This window comes from Colletotrichum higginsianum, chromosome 2, assembly GCF_001672515.1.
Source record: "Colletotrichum higginsianum IMI 349063 chromosome 2, whole genome shotgun sequence".
NCBI lineage: Eukaryota > Fungi > Ascomycota > Sordariomycetes > Glomerellales > Glomerellaceae > Colletotrichum > Colletotrichum higginsianum.
In genome coordinates this window covers 182,041-203,184 of record NC_030955.1, presented here as the reverse complement: position 1 = coordinate 203,184, position 21,144 = coordinate 182,041, and the positions used below count along the sequence as shown (strand labels likewise).

Here is a 21,144-nt window from a genome sequence, read left to right as displayed (position 1 = left end):
GGGGATCGAGACTTCGAGAAGGCTGCAAAAGACGGCTATGAGTCGAACAGGTCACGGGCGACAAGTCAACAGGGTGACAGTTGTCAGTAGCAGTGGTAGTCAGTAGGTAGCAGTGGCAGGACAATGTCCGTCCCCCTTAACCCTCCCACCCCCATACCCATACCGGGACGCTAACGAATACCGGTCGGCGGTCCCTTTTCCATGTCGTGTGCTTCGCCATCCGCTGCCCATTTGCCATTTGCCTGTGTGTCCTTTCCAATTTTTTTGTTTGGTGCATGACAGGAGACCGGCGTCCCTGTCTCGCTACTTGCCCCCGCGCCCCCGTCGACGTCTCCCCCGTCCCCGGGCTCTCCTATCGCCAAAAACACACGCCAACCGACCGACCGACCTGGACTCTCCTCATCCGTGTCCGTGACATCTGTCAGCTTTTTTATCTTTTTTTTATCATCTCTCTTCCATCCTCCTCCCACCCCCCCGAAAAGTTGGTTTCTTCCCTAATTAGCCGACTTGCTGCTGCTCCCTTTTTTCTTCCTACCTCTCCCTATCCCTCCAACCTTTAACGAACCCGCCCCTCTCCGCCGACGAACTTCCCTCTCGAACCCCCTCCCCCCTCCTCCCACGACCCGACGACGACGACGAAAGACGACAAGACCGTTTTGGGCCACGCGCTTCTTCTTTTTCTTTTTCTCTTCGCGAACGCCACCACTGGCCTATGTCACCTGCCGAGACGTCCTGTTGACGCAATTGACCATCGACTCGGCTCAACCCGTCGGCCTTTTGACCTTTCGACGACACCGTTACGAGAGGGTAGTCGACCACCCAGCTTACCGTGCTGACACCCCCCCACCGTCTCCTTTGACGCGCAGCCTGAATATTGTCAAGTCTCAGCTTCGCCCGTCTTCGGCCAGCTCGCTCAGCACTTCCCATCGCCGCAACCGCAGTCGACGCCTTGCTCGAGGGAAAGTTCGTCCCTGCCGCTCGTTCACGTTTACTTGGCAATTCTCATCGCCCGACACACGCCTCGTCCGACAGGAAACCCTTTTCTCGCTGCTTCGACCAGACGCAGATACGGCTTTGCTTTTTGTTCGTGGTTCGCGCGTTCATCCAAACGAAAAATCTTAATCGTCGCTTCGCACCGCAAATCGCCAGCGTCATCGTGCCCCTTGACCAATCCTAATCCATCTCGACGACACGCCTCTCCGCGCAGCGCTATCGCCCCAGAGAGCCATCCTATCTCTCATCCGACATTCATCCAACACCCGCCTGACCAGCTGACCGACCTTCTCTTTCTTCTTTCACGACTCTGCTGGCCACGGTAAGCCGCAGCCGCAGTCATGGATCTTTTTAGACGAGCCGTCAAGGCCATTCCCTCGACGGCACCTCAACTACCCACCGCCGACGAGAAGCCTACCACAAAGCATGCTCGCCAGAACAGACTGGCATCTCGCCTCGCCTTCTTCAGAAGACCTTTGCGCCTCCGTGGTAACTCGAGCATCTCGGTGCCCCTCGGCGTCGTCATCCTCTTCCCTCTGATCGTTGTCATCCTTATCCTCGTGCTGTTCGTCAGACATCCCAGTTCTCCTGGAAGAATATTGATGCCTGCCGGTGCACCGCCAGCCATCAGGTACGTTCCGAATTCTGCCCCGTCCGCAATTGGCAAGAGCTGACATGATTACGCGCAGAAAAATCAGCGAGGAGCACGACAAGGTGTTTGTCACCGGATGCCTCGAGCCCGACACGAGCAGACCCAAGGCCAACGGCGCCTTTGTCGTCCTGGCCCGCAACAAGGAGTTGGACGGTGTCATCCAATCCATCAAGTCCATCGAGCGCCACTTCAACCGCTGGTACCATTACCCCTACGTCTTCTTGAACGACGGCGATTTCAACGAGACCTTCAAGGAGGTCGTCAAGAACTACACGTCCGCCCCCGTCGAGTTCGGCAAGGTTGGCCCTGAGATGTGGGGCTACCCCGACTGGATCGACCACAAGGTCGCCAAGGAGGGTATCGCCAAACAGGGTGATGCTGCCGTTATGTATGGCGGCTTGGAGAGCTACCACGCCATGTGCCGTTTCTACTCTGGGCAAGTAAGCCCCGCAAGCTTGAGCTCGACTCAGCGCTAACACATACCAGATTCTTCTACAAGCACGAGCTTCTCGCCAAGTATAACTGGTATTGGCGTCTCGAGCCCGAGATCAAGTACTTCTGCGACATTACCTAGTATGTTGATATATCTCCCGACCGCCCACCTCAATTTTGCTAACCCATGTAGCGATCCTTTCTGGGCCATGATCGATGCCAACAAGACGTATGGTTTCACCATCGCCGTCAAGGAGCTCCGCGAGACTGTCCCCAACATCTTCAGATACGCCTCGGCCTACAAACGCCTTAAGGGTCTCAAATCCAAGGGCCTGTGGGAGATGTTCGTTGACCCTGTCGAGAAGAAGGAGGAGCCGCCTACCGACCAGAGCCCCCTCCCTGAGGAGGTCCTGCGCAGCGACCCGAACCGCAACAACCTGCCCGATGTCGACCCCGAAGCTATGGAAGGCGAGACATACAACATGTGCCATTTCTGGTCCAACTTCGAAATTGCTAGCCTTGACTGGTTCCGTAGCAAGGAGTACGAGGAGTTCTTCGAAATGATGGACCGCAGTGGAGGCTTTTGGATGGAACGCGTAAGTTCTTTGCACACACACACATACACACGCACACGCACAAACATACAGAGCCGATTGGCATGGACTTGGACTAACAGTTGACAGTGGGGTGACGCCCCTATCCACTCCTTGGCTGCTGGTGCCCTGCTCTCCCCCCGTGATATCCACTACTTCCGAGACTTTGGTTACCGACACACCACTATCCAGCACTGCCCTGCAAACGCCCCTGCTCGACAGCTGCCCAGACCAGCCTACCTAGAGAAGACGACTCTTGACGAGAAGAAGCGCTCTGAAGAGGACAAGTACTGGGACGACTGGGATGCTGAAAAGGAGAACGGAGTTGGATGCAGGTGCAGATGCGACACCGACATTGTCGATGTCGAGGGCAAGGAGGGTTCATGCCTTGCTGAATGGGTTGACGTTGCAGGTGGATGGGCCAGCCCGTGATCGCAACTGCAACCTCAACTGCAACATGACAACATTGCATACAATGCCGCAAGTCCATAGCCAGCACACACACTGCTCCTGGTACCTGGCACCAATTATAGGGGAAACGATCAGCACAAGGGATTGTATATTGACGAAGCGGAGACACTAGACTCTTGTCTTCAGAGGGAGTCTTTTTAATGTTCGCACGCTTGGGTGTAGCGGCATTGCCAGTATCGGTCTTTCTCGAGTTCTTTGGGAGTTTGAGGGTTTCAAAGTTTCGGCCATTGTCCATAATCGGGTTCTGTTCATTTTCATTCTTCATTACACACACCACAAGGGATTGCGACACATGACATAGAGAGGTGGAAAGCTACAGAAACGGCTGGCTCAGGTCATCATCATCTCCTGGGCCAAGAGAGGTCTATTTTTCGGTTTTTGGAGAGGGAGAGAAAGAGAGACGCTGCACAGACAGACCGACAGAGAGAGAGAGAGAGGAGGGAGGGAGGGAGAGACATAGGGGCTGAATATGCCTCTTTTTCCGCGCGCACAAGGATACCAAGCTGCATGACGCATAAACAACGAAATATGGACGTCTGTTACTGAAAGAGCTCTTAGTGTTAGAAGTGCATGCCGGAGTGGCCTTGCCCTCTGGTGGAATTGTATATATGTGGTATACTGAGATCATGCCTCGAAGGTGATGGGTCTTCAGCTCTGTCTGCGAAGCACCTATCAATGATGATGGAGCCTGTTGAGGCCGGGAGGCCAGAGACTGATGGTCAAATTAAATACTGGTACTGTCAGTTACCAGGCCATCGTCGGCTCAGCTCCGCTTTCTCCACTGTCAGATGAGAGACCGTTAAGAAGATCCCCCAACATAACATCCTCCTTCAACACATCTCCTAACTGCAGACAAGCGATAGCACGCTAGATCCGACACACTTCTGCCGAGTCTCCCGGGAACGTCGGTTAACATCAAATTATGCTGGGTTTTACGTCTATACCGAGAAGAACACAGCTCGTAATCTACGCAACAGACGGACGACGCCTCACGTCATGTACGAAATCCTCTTCACCATGAAGGATCCGACTGATCCGTCACGGCACCGTGGCTCGCATCGCCGACCAAGCGCGCGTACTTGCCCAGCACGCCCCTCCTCACGTGCGGTAACGGCGCCTTCCAGTCCCTCCTCCGCCTCTCGAACTCGGCCTCGTCGACGTCGACGGCGTCGATGCGATTCGTCTCGGCGTTGATCGTGACGGTGTCGCCGTCGCGCACGAGGGCGAGCGGCCCACCGACGGCAGCCTCGGGACACACGTGACCGACGATAAAGCCGTGTGAGGCGCCGCTGTACCGGCCGTCCGTGACGAGCGCCACGTTGTCGAGGCCGGCGCCCATGATGGCGGCGCTGGCGCGCAGCTGCTCCGGCATGCCGGGCCCGCCCTTGGGGCCCTCGTAGCGCACAATCAGCACGAGGTTGCCGTCCTCGCGGCGGATGGAGCCCGCCGACAGGGCGACGTCGAGCTCGTGCTCCTTATCGAAAACGCGGGCCGTGCCGGTGAAGGAGAGGCCCTCCTTACCCGTGATCTTGGCGACGGCACCCTCGGGGGCGAGGTTCCCGCGGAGGATGCGGATGTGGCCCGTCTCCTTGATGGGGTTGGAGAGCGGGCGGATGATCTTCTGGTTCGGGTCGAGGGACGGCCAGTCGGCGACGTTCTCGGCGAGGGTACGGCCCGTGACGGTCATGACGGAGCCGTCGATGAGGCCCGCGGCGACGAGCATCTTGAGGACGGAGGGGGTGCCGCCGACGCGGTAGAGATCCTCCATGTAGTACTTGCCTGAGGGCGCGAGGTCGGCAAGGAAGGGGATGCGGTTACTGGTGCGGTCGACGTCGTCGATGGTCAGGGGCACGTCGGCGGTGTTGGCCATGGCGAGGAAGTGCAGGACGCCGTTGGTGGAGCCGCCGAGGATCATTGTCAGAACGAGGGCGTTCTCGAAGGCGGCGCGGGTCATGAGGTCGCGCGGGCGCAGGCCCTTCTCCATGACGATCTTGATGGCCTCGGCGGCGCGCTCGCATTCGCGGGCCTTCTCGGGCGACAGGGCCGGGTATGACGAGGAGCCCGGCAGGGAAAGGCCCATGGCCTCGATGGCGGTGGCCATAGTGTTGGCCGTGTACATGCCACCGCAGGCGCCGGCGCCGGGGCAGGCGTGCTGCTCGATGTCGTCGAGGACGTCGGACGGGGTGCGGCCCTCGGCACCCGGGTTACTCTTGGCATGGAGGCGGTCGTAGGTGAAGGCGCCGCGGGCCTCGTAGCACGTGCTGATGTTGATGGGCTTCTCGAGCAGGTCCGAGTGGCCCTTCATGATGGTGCCGCCGTAGATCATGATGAAGGGCCGGTTGTGGCGCGCGGCCGCCATGATGGTGCCCGGCATGTTCTTGTCGCACCCGGGGATCGAGATGTTGGCGTCGTGGTGCTGCGCGCACGTCACCGACTCGATGCTGTCGGCGATGATCTCGCGAGTCTGGAGGGAGAAGCGCATGCCTGAAGGGGTGGGCGCGCGTGTGTTGGTTAGCCCATCTGTGATTTGGAGAGGAGGGTGTTTGACAGGAAGAGAGAGAGAGGGAGGGAGCTGTCTAATTACCTTCTCCTCCCATGGTGATGGCGTCCGACACGCCGACGGTGTTGAACTGCCACCCGAGCATGCCTTGCTTCTCAACGGCCTTCTTGACGATCTTGCCGAAGTCGAGGACTGCGCCGCCTTATTAGTCATGATGATCCCCGGCCATAACCTCCTGTATTCTCCCTGTGTGTATGTGTGTATGTGTGTATGTGTGTATGTGTGTGTGTGTGTGTGTGTGTGTGTGTGTGTGTCGGGTAATGCTCACGATGTGTGCTTTGGTCGTGTTAGTCGTCATATTGCAATGCTCAGGCACTCGTCCAAGAGGAAAGAAGATTCACGTACTTGCAAGGGTTGCCCTCCCACCACACCGTCGCAATGCCGACATGCGGCGCCTTCTTCATCATCTCCTTGTTCGGCACGCCGGCCCCATACAGCATGGCCTACGAAAGCGACACGGTCAGTCAGTTCAGTCTCGTCTTGTCTCTGTTCCTCTCGTCTTGTCCGAGGCTCTTTGAGTACCCCGCGGTGAAACACCCCGCATCGCCAGCACGAAAAAAATAAATAAAACAACCCCGCATTCTCCAACTTGGAAGGTGGTTTCGCGGACAGGCAGACGCATGGATGTGAGATTGCTTTGGTCTGCGTACCTGCGCGCCGGGAAAGTCATGTTCTCTCGTGATGGTATGCGACCAGCGGTTCAGTTGGCCGTCGATGGCGTGCTCCTTGAACTGGATGTAGTCGTGGCTGTCCTTGTAGCCCGTCTCCTTGACGTCGCCCGGGACGTGGCCTTCTTGGTCGGCGCCCATTGTGTGAGAGAAAAGAGTTTTGTGTGTTTGCTTCTTGCAGACGGGGGGCAGTGGTTCAGTTCGGTCCCAGTCAGGAGGGGCGCGATCGTGTCAAGAAGAGGAAGATGTCTTCCTTTGTGACAACCCGGAGGGCAAGGGTATATTGTTTCAGTACCGAGGTAGGGCCGTTGCAACTGGAAAACAGAGGCGTTCATCAACAAAGGATAGTTGGAGGGGGGGATTCGGTTAGTTGGAAACGCGGGGTGAAGGAGAAGCAACCCAGTCGGGGGGGGGGGGGGGGGGGGGGGATGGAGGCGGCGACTTCTTTTGAACTTTGTTTCACGCACCAAACAAGTTCAAGAGCATAACTCCCGACAATGACAGCTATCATCGGGTATTTAGACAATGCGGGTAAAAAGGGTGGGTGGGGGCAACAGCAACGCGACGTGTTGCTCTCTTTCTTTCTCCTCCCCTTCATGCCTACCTATGGTACACTACAAAGGAACATCACCTCTGCCATGGACGGGGAAACCGTCAGCACTCCACCAAGCCCTGGGGGACAGATCCGCTCGGGACTCCCCATGGAGCCCAGCCCTGCTTATTACATGCGCTCTCATTGGGAGGGCAGCTAACGGAGACCAAGTGGATTACATCTCTCAGTGGGCTGATGATCCTGGGTAGCTGCGGCCGGAGAGGAGATGAGAGTCGGGCGAGTCGGGGTGTAGTCCGCGGGAAATGGAATGACAAACTGATTCCAATTGACTTTTGTTTTGAGTTTTTCTTTGGTAGTAACGGGAACTAGGCGGACGAGGATGAGGCAAGCAAGAGACAGAGGGAAAGAGAGGGAGAGGGAGAGGGGAAGCGAGATGGGGAAGATCCCCGTCGACGGGTAAGACGGAAAAAGCGGGTGACGAGATGACCAGTCGAGAGATGTCGGATATAGCAATTGACCATGGGAAATATTCCCATCTCCTCATCGTATGACGAAAAGGTTGGGAATGAGGATGGGTGGGGGGAAGGGAGGTCCCGAGGAGACAAGTCACATCACGTCGAGTACAACACAAAGAAAGACATTGCCGTGCTGCCGATCAAATCGTCAACGGCATTCTCTCCGACGTGCAAGTCTGTCCCACCACCTGCAAACACCACTCGCGTTCCTGCAAAGCTGCAACTCAAGAAGTTAACCGCGGGTAGGAGGGCGATTGGACGGCGCCAGTCTGTGGGGTATGGACGCGAGCCAGCCCATGGGTTCGTTTGTCTGGTGTCACTCACTGTCCATCATGACTGGTTGCTAGACTGGATGTCGTTTGCTGCTTGCATCGGCTCCAAGGCGAATCAAGTCGAATCCCGATAGCTTGAGATGTATGTCGGTACCTGCTGTGTGTGGTGTCCGCATTTTGTGGGATAATAGTGTTGTTCCCCCACCTAAGCCGCGTCTCCAATCGCGGCAAAGGTATTTGTGGTGGTGGGTAGGGGGTGTTGAATGCCCGTCGAGGTGCGTTCGGCGCCGGTCCGTGACGTGGCCAGCATCTGAGGGGGAGGGGGAGACACTACATGAAGAAGAGCACGAACTGACACGCTCTACTGGCGTTGTCGGAGGGCGGCGGGACGTCCGACGATAGGTCGGATCATGCTTTTGCTGTCGGGACCCGGGTTCTCAACTGCTGTTCGTACCCGGCTCACCAAAACTGCCCGAAGACGGGCGGGAGGGACCCGGGGGCAGAAGCTCGTGTGCCGATTCCCGAGGGACGGGTCGGGGCTTGAGGTCCGATCCTCGGTGTCTTTTGGTGCGAGGCAGTCTGTCTGTCTGTCTGTCTGTCTGTCTGTCTGTGCAGATGATGCTCTTCGACGGACTCTCCGCCTGGCTGCAGCTCCCCCGCATGATGCATCCAAGGCTTGGGCGGTCGGCTGTCTGGGTGTGGAGTTGTCGATGCAACCCTCACATCCCCTCCCCCGCCTGTTGCTACACTCATGGTATACAGTGCAGCCATTTCGTTGAGAGCCAGCGTATGCACGCAATGCCGGCGCTGGAGCAGCAGCAACGACAAACCGTATCTTGGACGGCAAGGGGGACGGGAAGGGGGAGGGGGGGACGTGGTCGTCATATTGTGCGTGCGTGTTCTCGAGAGACTGGAAACAGTAATCGTGCCAAGGCCATGTCGTGTCGCGAAAGGTTGACGACGGTTGGGAGGGCACAAGTCATAGGCTACAAACCGTTAGCATATGAACGGACCCATGTTCCCTGACGCTGTCGTCCGCCCGCCCTCTGCTCTCCTCCATCATCAGCACGATGGGATGGCACTCTGTTTGACTCCATGTTTAGAGCGGCGAGGGGCCGCGCTGGTGAATGAAGTCATGCTCTTTGGGGTTCCCCTACCGGCTTTCGCTACCCGCCCCACGGTGTTTGAGGAAGAAAGAAAAGGAACGCGAGGAAAACGGGGAGAGAAGGGCGTTCGTCGCGGCGCCTGCGTCGTCCGAGCTATCCGCCCAACTCTGCTGGTTTGGAAATACAGACGGATGGCGCAGCTCATGACGAAGCCCCCCTCCCCCTTCCTTCGTCCCCTCTATCTGACGGCTGCTGTCCTCTCTCTCTCTCTCTCTCCCTCTCGTACCCTGGAAAACAAGAGTCCCGGGGCAATGCTTGGCGGACGTGTGGCCCAACATGGCCAAAACCTGTTATGCTTCAAGAGATGGGAGGAAAGAAGGTTTCGGGGGGAAGGGGTGTCAGGTTGGCGATGATCCGTGATCAGTGACTGGCGGCACCACCTTGGAATATTTGGTCCAAAGAGAGAGATGGAGTACGTAGGGGGCAGGGGTGAGTTGAAGAAAGGATGGCTGAGACAGGCAAAAGTATACTCGACTAGACAGAACATGGTGTGTGAGCCTACTACAGACGACAACCACACATCCAAACACCCCAAATGCGTAATCATCCTCATCATCCAGGCACACTCACTGAATGCTTCCGACGACTTCACACAAATGAAGGTGACCTTGCCCATAATAGATTGTCCAAGCTGCAACCCCCTCTCCCAGGAGGAGCGATGGCCGACGCTGTCCCATCTTTTCGGGCTACATCCCCCCCTCGGGATTCCTATCTTGCAAGCCGATTTGATCGTTCAGGTACACTTCATGTATGCACGTCTCTTTGAGGGAGCATCTGCATCTGCGGCTGCAACTACAAACTTGCAGCTTGGACGATCAAAGCACTGCAAAACGAACGTTCAGCTCTCCCATCGCAACGATTTGCAAACCCCATTGAGCGAAAGGACTCAAGAAACCTTGGATAATACAACATGGAAAAAAGGAGGGAAAGCTCCAAAACATCACGCGCGTTTGGACAAGAACTTACTCCCAGCAGCTTCTCTTGCACTCAGTCACTAATGCTGATAAGAGAACCCAAACGTCATTTAGCCAGATCGTAGCATCACCGCGTCAAATAACTACAATATTCTCTTAAAACTTCTGATGGTCAATTCGCAGTTTCAAGATGAAGAGAAAAAATAATAGTGAAAAGCCAGAACAGGAAAAAGAAACCCAACGCAATCATCATCTGCATCAATCCCTCGGCGACCTGGCGGGCCGCTCTCTATTGTACAAAAAAGCCTGGCTAGACATGTATTGTGGACAATTCCCATGTAAGCGCAAGGGCTTGTGCGTGGTTCGTGTCATCACTTCATTTCTGGTATGGTTTGAAAAGATGCCTCCCCCAAGAAAGAAACGTATGAAATGCCCTCAGCGCTGCTCACCATGCCTGGCTATCCCGTCTCGGGAATTCGGCCTTGGGGTTTCTCACATAAGCCTCCGCGATAGTTCTTTTGCCCAGCCAGGTAGAGGGAAACAAAAGAAGAAAAATAACCAAATTTGATGAGGGCTTCTTTCCCCAAGAGCCCGCAGACAACCCCTCCCTCCTGCGCCGGATATCACCCAACTGTGTTCGCAGTTGCCCCCCCTAAGTCGTATGTGATCGTGTACGGTGAGGACGTAGAAAATGCGTGCCCAGCCAAGGCCAAGGTAAAGAAACGGCTCGGATTAGACAAGCAGACAGAAGCGAATTACAAAGCTGTTGTCTTGATGTAGTCTTGTTGTTTCCCACATCAGAAAGTACAGAAATCCCCAAGCAAGAGTTGTGCACAAAACGTATGAAGTAATACACTAGTAGAAGTAATCAAAGTGCGTGACAGGATCGGAAGGCCCAAAATGGCTTAGGCTCCAACGCGCTGTTCCTCCATACGTCTCACCAACTCACGCTCACGGGGAGAGCGCGGGTTGGCGTCGATGCCAAGGATGGCAGAGATGCGCGTCTTGTCTTGGGGCTTGTCGTAGCCATCACGATCCGTGTTGTCGGGGCTGGAAGTCGGCGTGATGGGTGTGTTGGCCTGGTGCTGGCTGCAACATGCGCCGCTCTTCCAAGCTTGCTCCAAAAGGACTGGGCTGGCACCTGGGCCGTAGTCATTGGCGACGGCGGCCCAGAACGAGTCGCGGTGAGCAGTGTAAACGGACTGCAAGCGGTTCATATCAACGTGGTGGTGGTTGACAGGCGGTTGCGGGGGAGGGAGAGCGCATTCCAAACGCAGCGGCGGCGTCATGGGGAGGCTGCCGGACATGGACTGAAAGGCGGCAGGGGGGAGAGGGGCGCTGTGAGGCTCGGGAAGAGGGGTGGGATATCCCCGGTTGGGAGAAGCTGTGCGAGGCGGCAGGGTCATGCAGACCGGCTTGGGAAGAATGGCGGGCAGACGAGGGGAAGCGCCGTTGCCCATGATGCTGGGGAGTTGCATAGGGGCGGGCGAGACGGGGGCATAGCTCGTCGAGCGGCCGGGGGGAGACACGGAGCGAGGAGTCGACTCCCGGATTGGAGTAGGCATCGTTGGCTGCATAACGGGGGAGTGGTTTACAGAAGAACCGGAAGAGACCGAGGTCGTCCGCTGCTTGCGTCGGTTGCTGCCGTGGCTAAGCTGGTGGTAGTGAAGACGGCATGCCAGCTCAGTCTTCTTCAAGTGAGCGGCGATGTGCTTGTAAGGCATCTTCTGAAGACGAGTCTGGAGGAGATAGACTTCCTGTTCTGGGGTTAGACAATTCCGATGCGGGCGGACCGTGGCCCGCCGAGTTGTGGTGAAACATACCTCGTCCTCGCTCCATGCTCTACCGCCGCCGGTCGAAGCCGCCTTGCGGTTCTTGGTGACGCCGTACTCGTGACGATCCATGGCGTCGGAAGTGGGAGCGTATGCGGCCGTGTGGGGTGCCAAATGCATCGTGGGAGACATGTTTTTCTTCCTTCGTAAAATCGTTTCCGAACAGTCGATGTCGATAGGTACCTCTCAGAAGTACAAGTAAACTCTTGGTCTCTTGAAGGTGAAAATCTTCGCGCTTTTTTCGCGTCGTCCTGGAAGCTGGGGTTGATAATTGGTGAGACAGAAACTGGCTGCCGAGGAATCGAAAGGTATAAATTGGTGGTTGTGGAAAATGGAGGAATTCCGGCCGGAAGCTCGCAACAACGAAGTCGGCTTTTTGCAGATCCGTCAAGGAGGGGGAAACGGAGAAGCGTTGTTTGATGAGGGGGAATGATCCCAAAGAAGTGAAGCTGTTTGTTTGAATAAACCGGATAGGTCAAGTGTATTGACAAAAAAGGTGGTGTTCAAGAAGCGTAGTCAAATGAATGTGTGCAGCCAAGCCAGTTGGACAATGAAGGAAAGTAAAACCCTAGCTGCGGGAGAAGAAAAGAAGGACACGCAACTGCGCTTCAAGAAGACGAAGAAAAAGGGATGTTGATGATAAACCCAAGAAGGTAGTGAAGGTAAACAGAAGAAGGGAAAAGGTCGAGTTGAGGGAGGGGGAGAGGGGAGATAAAGTAATAATGCCAGCCGTGGTCGTGTTGGGTCTCTGGCAACTGGCAGGACGGGACATGACCAGCTTTGCAAGCATCTGACCGTATCCTGTACCCGTCTCTAGACAGGCACCACTCACACACCCTCCAAAAGAAGAAGAGCGGGTGGCAGGCATGGCAAACATTGCCTCATCATGTTCGGGCGCGCTGGTACATGCATGACAGGGGTCTAGCACACCGTCAAGTCTAGCCCTGTTGCAGATATTCAGCAGTGATGCCAGCAGACCCTGGAGAAGATGGGGTGGGATGTGACAGAATTAGCAGAGCATAACGTTTGGTCTGATCCGCCGGCCTGCTGCCATCCCCATTTCTGAAGGGGGGGAAAGGGAAGAGACAGGGAAGAGAAGAGGAGGGAAAGAAAGGGCAAAAAAGTGAACAGGACACACCCAGGACCACTTGTGTAAGCCACACCCTGTTCCGGCCACACCCCTGTACGTAACTAATACATTCGAGGGCAGGGCCAGAAAGAGGAGACGGGCGAGGAACAGACATGGGTGCGAGATTATGGATCCGGTGAGAGACGAACGTGCGTCTCAACCGGCCGCCATGATGGATTGAGAAGTGAGCAGCCACCGGAGCGAACCAATAGACCAGCCAAAGCGAGATGGAAGATTGCCCGCAAAGAGGTGTAGCCTCGGAGGCTCGGATGCAGGTTGAGAACATAGACCAGGCCCTGGGATCAAGAGATGGGGCCGTTGAAGAGCAAAACGGAACGAGAGAAATTAAACAGAGGAGGCTCTTGAACCTGGAACACGGGGGTAAACAGCCACCAGGACCGCGAAGGGCAGCGTCTAACTACCGAAAAGAGCGGTGTCTCGCTCCCGTTTTGTTTCTTGACTTTCTTCATCGAGGAAGAGTGCCCCGGTCTGAGCCAAGCCAGGCTCCATCCATCCGTATTCAGAGCCTCAGCTGGCTGTGAGAGCAAAGATGCATTTGCAAGCATAGCGACGACCCGCCGGCTGGTTTTTTCTTTTCTTTTTCTGGTTTCGGTCACGACACATGGCCGGTGGATCTTGTTCATGACTGATGGAGAGAGAATCCCATCCTTCCTCTGCTGTTGTAATGCGCGCGTGGCAGGGCGCCGCAGAGTATGGGACATGGCACAGGATGGCGTTACCTTGACTCGAAAACAAACCGTTGATCCCAAGAACACGACAAGGTCGACACCGTCAGGCCGGGTCGGGTGGCTCGCAACAAGGAAGAGGGTGTTACTATTTGCGGCAGACGTCTGGTGTCAAGTCGCGATAAGCATACGTCTCCTCACTGTCGGCCTCATGGGGACAGTTGCAAGGAGGGCGAAGGAAGGGCTGTATCGACAGACTTGTAGGGTTGTAGGGGGTTGGAGGCTCTGTGAAGGAGCGAGCGGAGAAACCGAGGTGCACTTGGACTCTAGAGTGTAGTGCAGAATGAAGACAGGGGACGAGCGGGCTCACGATGCGTACGTTCGCAGCATATGCCCAATCGAGAGCAGGATGAGGCATAGAGCAGGTTGTCTGTCTGTCCTCTCCGTCTCGGTATTGTGGTCTGTGGTGTACGTGTGGTGCAGCGATGAGCGAAAGGCCGTGCATCCAACAACGTTGGTATCGTTATTGTCGTTGACGCCTTAGTCCCTGTTCCACCATCGTTTGTGAGGCTCACCAGGGTTGCTGCTTCTGCCGCTGTTGCCACTGCTGCCACTACTGCTTTTGTTGCTGTTGCTGTTGTTGGTGATGGTGGTGGTGATGGGCGTCGTCTGGCTCGTTCTGATCGTGAAAAGTGACCCTGTGTCGGAAGGTTGTGTGAGGATGTCTGTCTGACGTTTGACGGCGGGGTCAAGCGAAGGACGGTACATGTTACAGAGGCGCGCTTATCACTGTCATTGGTTCGTTTTCGCGGCCGCCCCCTGAGTCCGCCTCGCAGGCCTGCTCGGTACGTACCCTGCCACAATGCTAAGTCGAATCGAGACAAGTCAGGAACAGAGTGAATCGCTACTAACCCCTTCCCGATCAGCCTCGCGACCGTGGAAGAATATGTACGTACCCCCATATATCTCTGTACATAGGTGGTCAACGGTGCGGCGGGGCCGAGTATCCCTGCCCGTTGCCATCGCCTTCGTTCTTCGTCCTACTCCGTCCCAGGTGGTCCCTCGTCGCTCGTGTGAGAGCCTCCAGAAAGGGAATCATTGCGCCACCAGAACCGCTCTCAAGGTACCGCGGCGACAGGCTCATATCCAACCCGGCTGTTTGGTTTGATACCAGGGCTCGCCCTTTCACGAATAGCGTTATTTTCGCCGTACCACCAACACCATGCGGCAGATATCCCACATAACCAACTCGGATTAAGGTCTGACTGGCTGGGCATGGCCACCCCTCCACCTCGAGTCCGTCTGATCAACACCAGGCCTAATTCATAGCTACCAACTCTACCGACGTGTCCAGGTGTCTGGCGTTCCGCCAAGCATGGCATAGGCATTGGTATTGGCATCGAAACATGAGGCTGTTTCTTATTCGTCTCTCTGACGACGCCTCCTGGGCACCTGCGCTTTGCTGAGACTAACGATCTCAGGCTTGCTCTTGGTGTGAAAGGTGTCCATCCGCCACTTTCTCACTTTCCGGCCATTGGATCGCCCGGCACAACGGCATGTTCGTCTTGATTGACTACCCTACACTACGACATCCCATCGCATTGCGGCTTGAATTACGTGCGTCCATCCATCCATATCCATGCCTTGCTTAGCCACGGTCCCATCTGGGCGTGATTAAGTCGCCGTACCACATACTGAGGTACGAGTAAACACGGATACTATTCATAAGGCCGGCCCATCCCTTCCAAACGTTTCTTCCATATGCCTGGGTCACGCCCACCGACCATAGGCAAGGCTCAAGCCCCTCCCCTCGTGCTCGCCGCGGCGAATTTGTTCTCGAAACGCCGCCACATACTCGGGCTCCATAGTGCGTACTTGTAGTGAAGTCGGTACCTGACAACAATATCCTCCCCCGCCTCCCGCACGCACTAAAACACATCAGCGAAATGCAGCCTCACACCACTTTCGTGCCAAGATGTGGGGAGGGCAATAAAAGCGCTTCACCTGTTTTCGTAACAACATCACAATTAAAGGATAGTTTCTTCCTCCAGAAAAATATCCATCATTCAGGGGGGGGGAAGGGAGGGGTAACGTAGAAGGAGGAGGGGCTCTAGTCGTTTTTGCCTATCTGGCTGTCTTCATTTGGGAAACCCAAACATATTGGTCAAAATCTGTCCCAGGGCCCACGTCCCTTGAAACTCGCTAGCAAGTAGATGCAATTTCACCCACGTATCAGCCCTTTCCCTCTTGGTCGCCTTTCCCCCCCTTTTACTGCCGGCGGTACGTACCAACATCTACTCCACACTGGTACCAGTTGAGCCACTCACGTATCACTCAGAACGCCCGCAGGAAGTCTCGCCCAATTAAATCTGTGGCCTGCAGCTTCTCCTCCTCCGCTGGCTGCCCAGTCCAGTCCACCTCGCGACTGCAGTTCCTACAGATTCACCAAAACCCCAAACACAGGCCGCGAACAGACAGAGAGCCGGCCGGCCACGCCCACACCCTCAACCGACCGACGGGACGAACATGGATCGAAGGAAACAACAGAGGGGCCCTAATGCAGGAAACCTTATTTGTTTCTCACGAGATCTCTGCTGAATCTTTCCGTTCAGATACGCACTCCCACTGCCTATCCGTTCCATTGTGCCAGGCACTCCCCTCCTAACCGCCTCCTTTCCCTCCCCCTCCACCCATCCCTTTCAGGCCTTTCAGGTCCCTCGCCCTTCATTTATCATATCATCGACCCATGAGTGACTTTGCCTGTGAAAACCGAGTGCTGCCACCAACGCGGCGACCAGAACCACGGCCGAGACTCCGGGCCCGCACATCCATCCAGTCCGAGAGTTTGAGATGTCTGGGCCAACCCTCGGTCTCGGTCCTCCACCCTCTACTGTGTACTCCCACATCAGATTCGTCTGACTTTTTTGTCTCGACTGTCAAACCAGTCTGATGGTGTGCTGCCTACCTGATGGCCGGGTCGACTGCCGAGTCAGGTCCGTCACTTGCCATCTATGGCAGATGGCAATTTACATCCTACAAGAGCAGAAACATCTTGCAGCCACAATGCCCCGATAGGAACAGGCTGCTCCTTGAGTAACTTCACTAACGTGAGATTCAATAACGGGGCGATGAAGATCGAAACACAGCCCACCGGGGGCCCCTCATGGCCCCCAAATGTCCGTGGCAGTATCGCTCGTCCTCTCCGGATCCTGCGTGCCTTGGGAGAAATTGCCCGCCCGTTCGACCATCCGGCGCCCGCTTTCGCAATGTCTCGCATGCTTTGGCAAAGCCACGATGCTGGACTCAGCGAGCGAACCATAATTGATTGTCGTCTCGAGCGCCAAACCCTGGCACCGTTGTAGTCCAACCATCCAGGGTTCATCCAACCTGCAACATGGCCGCCCACCCCTAAAAATCGAGCCACCTAGTCGCCCGAAGCCCCCGAGTACTCTGTATTTGGGAGCCTCGATAGCCAAGAACGGATGAAAACAAAGAATCTCACTCCCTCCAGTCCAACAAGACGTGAGAGCAGCACACCAAAGGGGGCGGAAAGCTCATCATCCGGGTTATCAACGGCTGGCTAGCTTTCTCGGCAACAAATGCAATACGCCCTCGCCAAACCTGCGGAGTCGAAAGGATCGACCCCAGCCCGTGAGAGTCGACCAGCGCCCGCAAACCGCAAACCGACATAGTCTCCGATTCTGCCAGAGAAATCCCCAACTGTCACAGCCCCTGTATGCTCTGCCATCTCATCTCGTCTTTTGCGATGGCGGTGATGATCCTCGGGAAGCCCATCACCCGAAGACCATCATCGACTGAACGCAATGTGGTTGGCGGGCTTAGGATGCCATACAGTCAGAGACAGCCGCATCGACTGAGCCTCCTAGTCCGGATTCGCGTCAAGCCCTCCCCCAGCAATCCTAGTACTGGGACCATATTGTCAACGTCGCCTCGACTAGATTAACTGTAGCGCCTGGTTCCTTGACAGAAACTTGGCGACACACCCTTCGTCTGATCTTTCAAGCGATAGATCGGAGCGACCCCATGCCCAACAGTCCTACAATCGCGCAGGCGCATCCACGGAAGAATGAGACTAACGAGAGCGAGATTACAGGTATCGGCGTCAACTCTGCCCGCTGCAGAAGACGTTCGGGGTCTCGACTCTGTATTTACAGCCTACTAGCCGCAAATGGGGATCTTCGCCTGCCAAACCTTGCTCAACCGATTGATTCAGGCCCCGCATGGTATTCCGACAAGTCGGTCAGTACGCGCCCAAGGATCCATTTGTATGAGGTTCTTACCTGTGCCGCGGTTTCGCTCGGCCGAGTGTCGAGGATACCTGGCCCAGCCTTGTGGGTCTGTGCTGAGCCTCTCCAATGTCACACGTACTCCTTTCCCAGTCACACGCGGCTCCAAGAATGCAAAGGAGGCCGGAGCAGGAAGGGCTGGGCCTGAAGCCTGCAACGGACCAACGGCCGTCCCAACTCTCCGTGTTTGTCTGTTTTCGCCACGGATCGTCGCTGGATCATCTGGTCATCGGCCGTCTCACCGCTCGCATAAATCCCCATCGTCCAATGTTGCTTCGACCGGCACTCTGGAAGAAAACATCGGCAGACTCGTCAAAACCGTCCGCGACGGGCACTGACCACCGTTCCGATTCACGGCTTGTCCGATCCCAGGTGCACCTTGCACACAATATTGTGGTAGACGTGGCTTCCATGGGTGGGTGGAAGAGTGTGACCTGTTGCCAGAGAGCCACGAGTCTCAAACACGTTGTGCCGGAACCTTGCGACCAACGCTGTTTCACAGCCGGGGTGTCTCATCGCTACTTGCCGAAAAGGCACACATCGTACAAGTATACTCTGTTCATGTTCGGAACGAACGTGCAAGACCTGGCAAGGGGGAATGGCGTCACGAAGCGTTGCCGCCCTCAGCGCATGAAGACCAGAGACGGGATGGCAGTAGACAGCCACCGGGTCAGGGTCTGTGAGGGCGTTTTAAGTTTTCTGTCGACATCATGAAGCTAGACGACAGCATACAAGACTGGGCCTGGCATGAAGCTAGCGACACATCTCTGTGGTCACAGGGCTCCTTTTTTTCGTCGCACCTGGCGCGACCCGGGGTGGCAGTCGCTGGGATTGGGAGGGCCATCTTGTTTCGTCGCCTCTTTGTTGGCGTTTGAAACAATTCTTGTCTTGGGGAGACTAGCAACGTCGCTTTTGTTTGGTGGTGAGGCTGTTTGCTTGGGCGGGATACGCGGCTGGCCTTCCAATGTGGCCGGCGATCAGGATCTTGTTGGCTCTCGTGACAACCAGACAAAGCAACACTCCGTGTTCATGGCGTTGACTCCGCCCGCTTCCGGCATACTGCGGGGTACCGGTGGACGATGCGGAGCAAGAGCCTGATATAGGTGGTACAAAGCTGGTATTCGTACGCAGGTACGTTGCGGCAGCGGCGGCGGAAGAAGTGGGGGTACCATCCACCCCGGATGCGATTGCAACCGCGCAGTCTGAGGCAGTTCGGTCCCCCGGCCACGACCTTCTCCCGATGCGCCCTAGCAGCCATCGGGCCTTCGGTCCCGTTGCCGCGGGGTTTCTTGTCTCCAGTGCCGTGATTACGAAAGCGGCGATGACCGCGGCCTCCGCAGCGCGGCATCCTCGGATTCCTAGCCTTCATTACGGTGCAATGTCCGCATATTGCAAACTTGATTGGTATTTACGATGTACATTCGGCCATTAACGCGAGCTCTGTCGGAAACGTGACAATGGCCTTGCGAAAATGTTCCCAAGCAACTGGGCACGACGAGTGTTAGGAGGCTCTTCTCTCTGGTCGAACGTGAACGCTCGGACGATAGGAAGACCAAATCGGTTCCCACCACAGGCGTGCTCGCGTCATCAATGCCATGCTCGCCTACGAGCGCGTCTGGAGAGCCAAACGCGCATGCACAGAGAGGCGTCATAACAAAACTCAAAGATGACAAGTCCTTCGCCAATTCTGGACGAACGCCCATGCATGACCAAAGGGGGGGAGGGTGAAAAGAAGGGGGAAAAGACCAGCGTAGTTGGCGGGATGTAAGATATTCCGCTCCAGTTGTCATCTAGAACACCCGTTAAACTCATGTTCTGGCTCTCGTACAAGCGCATTGTCAGTTCTTGGTCGTGGCTACACAGAAGCAAGACCGAGGTCGTTAATAAGATCGGAAGGGTACAGGCAGCGACCGAGACAGAGGTACTCGAGGAGAACAGAAGTACTATACGTACCGTCCGGAGGTCGATGTTTTGGTCGGTGTCCACCAGCAGTACCGCTAACAAGAGGTACATGAGGCGAGGATCAAGTACATGGACCATGCAGGCGGTACATCGAGCACATGTAGAGGCGACTGCCGAGAGAGAGAAACGACGAGTGTCTACCTACGAGACAGCACAGGGCACATTCGCAACATTGCAGGCAATTAAGCTCGTTTCTGAAGAAGTCGGGAGGGGGGCGAGGGGCGACGAGGCTGTCAGCATTTTATTTCTTCCCACTATCCATACACAACTCCCAACATCGATTCTTCATCGCGCTTATCCACCCAAACGTCGGACGTGTTGGTTGTTTGCTTGCTGCCTTGCGCGCCTGGTCCGCCAGACAAACAGGAAACAAAAGTGGCGCGGAACCGATTGTGCCATGCCCATTGAACGATTGCGATTCGTTTGGTTCGTCGAGCTTGGGAGTTTGGGAGCCTGAGAAGGAAGGCCATCACTCATTGTATGATAGCAGTGGCTGGGTTTCCCCGCAAGAAGAAACGCTGCTTGAGCCTGTGACATCCGTCATCAAAACCTGCACAGTTGGCAGCCAATGTCGGACCAGCGATATGACGGACGGCTAGGTAGGACCCATCAACCCAGATTCCGTTCGTCCTGTCCTGTCCCTCTGCATCCACGCCAGCTGGCCGATACGAGTCACTTGCACGGGCTGGGCTCGAATTTTTGGCAGTCGTACCGTACCTTCGTACCGCTGGAAAGAAAAGTCAAAGAGTGACGGATGACAGGAAGGAAGGCGACAGGTAGCATTCGTACTGGACTGTCTGCTAAAGTTGGCGGCTTCCTTGGTCAGAAGGCGCAAGTGCACGTGCTACCAAACAAGAGTGGAGACGGGATCCGGGCACGGAGCAGCCAGTGGGCATCGAGGCATGACGAGGTGACGAGTGACAAGAGAGATGGCCAATGCGGCGGGAGGGGAAGGTGGTCTGTGCATCTGACAGAAAAGTCGATGACCGAGGCATCCAGATAGAACACGATCCATTTCTCTGGTGAGGACACTGGACAAAACCAGGTTGACGGCTAATACTCGGACGTTTTCAATGACCTGCCGGCTGACCCGAGGACCCCCCGCCTCTGTTGCGTTGCGTGGTCCCCCTCCACCCCCGGCCTCCTTCCTTCCCTCCCTCGTTTCTTTCCCATGTTCCCTCGCTGTTTCCCCCTCCCCTAAGCAAATTTCCCTCTCGACCCGTCCCCTTCCACCGGCACCGAAGAGAAAAAAAAGAGGGCAACCAGTCCAAAACATCACCGTGAACCAGGAAGTAACTTCCATCAGAGGTACATCCACGTCCTCAGAGGCATAGCATCCCAACTCCCAACCTACTACATCCATCTATCCGTACATCCATCCATCCATCATCGCAGCTCGCTCCACCCTCACTACCGCTACCGCTGCCCCTACAGTTGCC

General features: G+C 55.9%; 4 protein-coding genes across 4 annotated transcripts; 1 reads left to right on the top strand and 3 right to left on the bottom strand.

The window, feature by feature from the left end:
• Positions 1-1,334: 1,334 nt before the first annotated feature.
• Positions 1,335-3,102, top strand: CH63R_01837 (Glycolipid 2-alpha-mannosyltransferase; the record flags this gene model as incomplete). The annotated part of the gene is made up of 5 exons (XM_018296812.1): positions 1,335-1,624; positions 1,683-2,085; positions 2,145-2,218; positions 2,271-2,673; positions 2,761-3,102. 5 exons carry the CDS (start codon positions 1,335-1,337, stop codon positions 3,100-3,102), a joined length of 1,512 nt encoding a protein of 503 aa, XP_018161628.1.
• A 1,051-nt stretch (positions 3,103-4,153) lies between these two features.
• Positions 4,154-6,510, bottom strand: CH63R_01836 (dihydroxy-acid dehydratase; the record flags this gene model as incomplete). Its single annotated transcript, XM_018296811.1, has 4 exons — positions 4,154-5,625; positions 5,726-5,833; positions 6,018-6,144; positions 6,352-6,510. The coding sequence occupies 4 exons, from the start codon at positions 6,508-6,510 to the stop codon at positions 4,154-4,156; spliced, it is 1,866 nt and encodes a 621-aa protein (XP_018161627.1).
• Positions 6,511-10,694: 4,184 nt separating this feature from the next.
• CH63R_01835 (uncharacterized protein) lies at positions 10,695-11,753 on the bottom strand (the record flags this gene model as incomplete). The annotated part of the gene is made up of 2 exons (XM_018296810.1): positions 10,695-11,546; positions 11,613-11,753. 2 exons carry the CDS (start codon positions 11,751-11,753, stop codon positions 10,695-10,697), a joined length of 993 nt encoding a protein of 330 aa, XP_018161626.1.
• Positions 11,754-13,976: 2,223 nt separating this feature from the next.
• On the bottom strand, positions 13,977-14,204 carry CH63R_01834 (uncharacterized protein; the record flags this gene model as incomplete). Its single annotated transcript, XM_018296809.1, has 1 exon — positions 13,977-14,204. The coding sequence occupies one exon, from the start codon at positions 14,202-14,204 to the stop codon at positions 13,977-13,979; it is 228 nt and encodes a 75-aa protein (XP_018161625.1).
• Between the last annotated feature and the right edge of the window lie 6,940 nt (positions 14,205-21,144).